The following is a 3569-nucleotide window of genomic DNA, read 5'->3' as shown; positions in this document are numbered from 1 at the left end:
GCGAGCATAGATTTAAATTGCCCTGAATATACACACTGATTAGCAGCAGTTACAAGTGGATTTTTTTTTTTTGTGTGTGATTTTTTTGGCCGGGGCTGGGTTTGAACCCGCCACCTCCGGCATATGGGACCGGCGCCCTACTCCTTGAGCCACAGGCGCCGCCCTACAAGTGGATTTTTAAAGGCAAAAGGGGGACAGGAAATGGGCTGATACAAAGTTGTTTGCCAGAAATTCTCCTTGGTTTAGAGAAATAACATTGATTAGCGATTGGCTATAACCTAGCGATTGGAGGAGTTATAGTGTCTGGTGTGACATTATTAATTTGTAGCTACTGGTAGCAATAGTAAGTAGTTTCAAGAGATGAATACACAGCTCAAAGGGGAGAGAGTAGGGACTGATTGAGGTCTCAAATGTTTCTCTGGGCCTGATAATTAAAACGACTTAACATTCCACAGATAAAAATTCTTTTCTCAGGGTTGAGCATAGAATCAGGCCCCTGCTACTAGGTTGCTATTTATTTTATTCTATTGTGTTTATTAACAAAGTGTATTAATAGTCCTTACCCCCTCTGGGACAAATGCTTTGCCCTTTCTGAGACTCAGTTTCTCCATATGTGATACATGGGAGTTGACCTGGCAGAGATACTTGAAAGTTAGTGTCTCCAGGGCCTAGTAACTGCCCAGGGAGTAGGTATTCGAACTTTTGAAGAAGGGTTTGTCAAAACACAGATGCCCCCACCCCCTCAGGGACCGGCAGACTGTCAACCCTTCTACAGAACAATTACACATGGAAACTCAAGTGTGGATCTGTGGCCCACGGACATAAGAACCCATCCATGCCCAGATGCTCACAGTAGAATACACCAGCCCAAACAACTGGAAGTTGCACACTCATCTGCAGAACGTATGTGGTTCCCATTTGCTCTTCTGCACACACCCAAGCATATCCTTATTTACACCCCAGGCCTGCCATCAATAGATGACCAAGCCCCATGGCTGGGGGGCAGGGGAACTACCAGTTCACTCACATTATACTCACAGGCCCAGACAGTCATGTGCCCTCCCGTGTTAGTACAACCCCACATACATGTTCAGGAAGATAGACCCTTGCCAATGACATCTTTTTCCTGCTCAGGAGCTGGGGACAAGAGACTCACACCACTGCTCAGAGCCTACGCATTAGCCCTGGGGGAATAGAGGTTTGAGCTGCAGGCAGAGGGAGGCCAAGGAGAGGGAGCTGAGTCTGGACCCACTGCAGGTGGTCCAGCAGCTGTGCCCAGTCTGGCCCTGCCAAGTCGCTCACCCACTAGGACAAGCCAGGAGCCCCAGGGCAGCCTCCTGGGATCCAGGATGAGGCTCCCAAAGGGGAAGGAACTTCCTACTAGGAAATGGGCATTAGTGCTACTTCAGACAAGCTGTCACCCTGGGCAAGTCCCTTTCCACTGGATCTCACTTCCTACTATATCCATAAGAAGTGGGTGGTCCAGGGACCTGGTTCTCAAAATTAACTGGCTTGTTCAATAATACTTCCCAACTCAAAGCCTTGGAAGGTTCATCTGCATTTTAACAACCTCCCCAGGTGATCCAGATGGCCTAATGACCACTTTGAGAAACCCTAAGAGATCTAGAGTATTTAATTTTATGACATTGGGGAGCAGGAAAACGGCCAAGGATTGGGGGTGGAGGGTGAGGGTTAAAAGACACCGGAAACGTTCAGGCCGGTAAAAGCAACAGTCCAGATGTGACCCTCCAGTTCTCCTCCTCCCAGCACCAGCTGTGAAGGTCAGGGGTCAAATCCCAGCTCAGGGCCCTCTCCTCTTAGTCCAATCATTCACAGCAACTTTACCATTTAAAGTTATTTGTTTAATAACAACAACAAAAACACACACCCCAGAACTATTGTAAAACAATATTCTCAGTCGGTGATCATTGTAATATACAATACAAAGCAATTTCCTCAGAAATCTGAGAAGCACGAAACGTGACCATTTTTTAAAACGTCTGCTTTTCAAAAAATAGAAACACACGGGGGAGATCCCCCCTCAAGTCTCTGGTGACTGGTAAGTGTGCCAAGAGGGTCGGGCCCCTTCTCCTCAGTCCACCAACCCTGGGCTGGATCCAGGAAGGGCCCAATGGCTCCCGATCTGTCTTGTTGCCCCCTAGTTCCGGAGAGGAGCTTGGGCGGACCCGAGAACACTTATTTCTCTTGCCCCATGAAGGGCTGGGGTTCGCCGGTCCCTGGGGCAGGCGCTTCAGCGACACAAGATGCGATCATCCGCTGGAACACAAGCGGCCTGGAAAAAACAAGGGAAAAGTGAGAGGCAGGTTGGAGGGATTAAGGTTGCAAGCGCAGCAGAGTCCCTTTGCCCAGAGACAACATGGGTGTTTTATGGTCTCTTTGGGCATCCCCGGACAGCCAGGTGCCAGAAAGGACAGAATGTACAGAGTGCAAGCCCCCCCCTCGCCTCAGTTTCCCCAGTGGTAGGAGAACGATCCAGTGCTCCAATTCGGACCTCACCTCGGCCGCCAGGGCGCTGATCTCGCCGTTGAGGGTGCTGAGCGGAGCCCGGACCGGCAGCCCACGGCCAGCTGGGGTACCGACTTCGGATTCCGAGTTCAGTTCCAACTGTAGGTCTCTGATGTAGTCGATAACGTGCTGGAGGATCTCCACCTTGCTCACCTTGCGGTTCTGGGGCAAGGTGGGCACCAACTCCTTGAGGCGTGAGTAGCAGCCGTTCATGTCGTAGAGCAACACGTTCACCTGCTGCTCGTCCAGCAGAGCTGGCAGACGTGCCCCGGCGCCGCCCGCGCAGCGCGAGATGGCCACGCTCTGCTCCGACAGACAGCGTACAACCTCGCCCGCACCGCCTGCAGTCTTTCCCGCCTTCAGCGCACAGCTGGGGCCCGCGGCGGCCGTGGCGCTGCCACTGGCGACCTTCATGATCCTGATTTCGGGTTAAAACAGAAAACAAGCTAGGCCTGGAAAACGTGGGAGCTGAACGTTATCTAAAGACACTACTGGCAAAAGAAGACGACCTTAAAATGCTAGAGCCAAGCGCCACAGCTCGTCTTTTATAAAGAGGTCGCGGCCCCCCCCAGAGGGTGGGCTCAGAACGTTCAAAAGCAGCCAATAGGAAGCATGGAGGCGTGCCCTCGCGCGCTCTCGGGCCCCACCTCCAACCCAACCAGCGCAACCTCGCGTTGGTGGAAGGGAGATCCAAGTTATAGAGGGTGGGTGAAGAGCAAGGGGCAGGGCAGCTGAAGGATGCGAGGCCTACCTTGGGCTCTTTAGAAAGGAGGCAAAGAAGCTCAGGTGGTATTGCCAGTAACGCAAAGACCTCAGGAATCAGTTTTCCCAGGTTCATTTTCTCACCTCTCCAGTTCCATTTCACAGATGAGTGAAACTGAGGCCCCGACGGAGAAGCCGCTTGCTTTGGGTTTCCCAGAAAGCCCAGGACAAATCTGGGTTTTCGGATGGATCCTCTTGGAAAATTACTCTGGTCTAGGACCCTGGTCTCCAAATATCAGGACAGAAAATTAACGGGGACCCTTCATTACCCTGTGCTCCCC

General features: G+C 51.8%; 1 protein-coding gene across 1 annotated transcript; it reads right to left on the bottom strand.

The window, feature by feature from the left end:
• Window positions 1-1843: 1843 nt before the first annotated feature.
• ID1 (inhibitor of DNA binding 1) lies at window positions 1844-3049 on the bottom strand. The gene is made up of 2 exons (XM_053574152.1): window positions 2518-3049; window positions 1844-2293 (listed from the first exon to the last, which is right to left on the bottom strand). Exons 1-2 carry the CDS (start codon window positions 2938-2940, stop codon window positions 2252-2254), a joined length of 465 nt encoding a protein of 154 aa, XP_053430127.1. The 5' UTR covers window positions 2941-3049; the 3' UTR covers window positions 1844-2251.
• Window positions 3050-3569: the final 520 nt, after the last annotated feature.

The sequence above is a fragment of the Nycticebus coucang genome, chromosome 21, assembly GCF_027406575.1.
Source record: "Nycticebus coucang isolate mNycCou1 chromosome 21, mNycCou1.pri, whole genome shotgun sequence".
In the NCBI taxonomy this organism is placed as follows: Eukaryota; Metazoa; Chordata; class Mammalia; order Primates; family Lorisidae; genus Nycticebus; species Nycticebus coucang.
The sequence above is the reverse complement of the archived record's forward strand: the minus strand, read 5'-3'. Positions and strand labels throughout refer to the sequence as shown.

Bases quoted from the DNA above. Each gene is read 5' to 3' on its own strand.
- ID1 (XM_053574152.1), bottom strand. From the start codon at position 2,940: ATGAAGGTCGCCAGTGGCAGCGCCACGGCCGCCGCGGGCCCCAGCTGT. The intron at 2,294-2,517 runs GTGAGGTCCGAA...TGTTTTTTCCAG, and splicing joins TCAGCGCCCTGGCGGCCGAG to GCCGCTTGTGTTCCAGCGGA.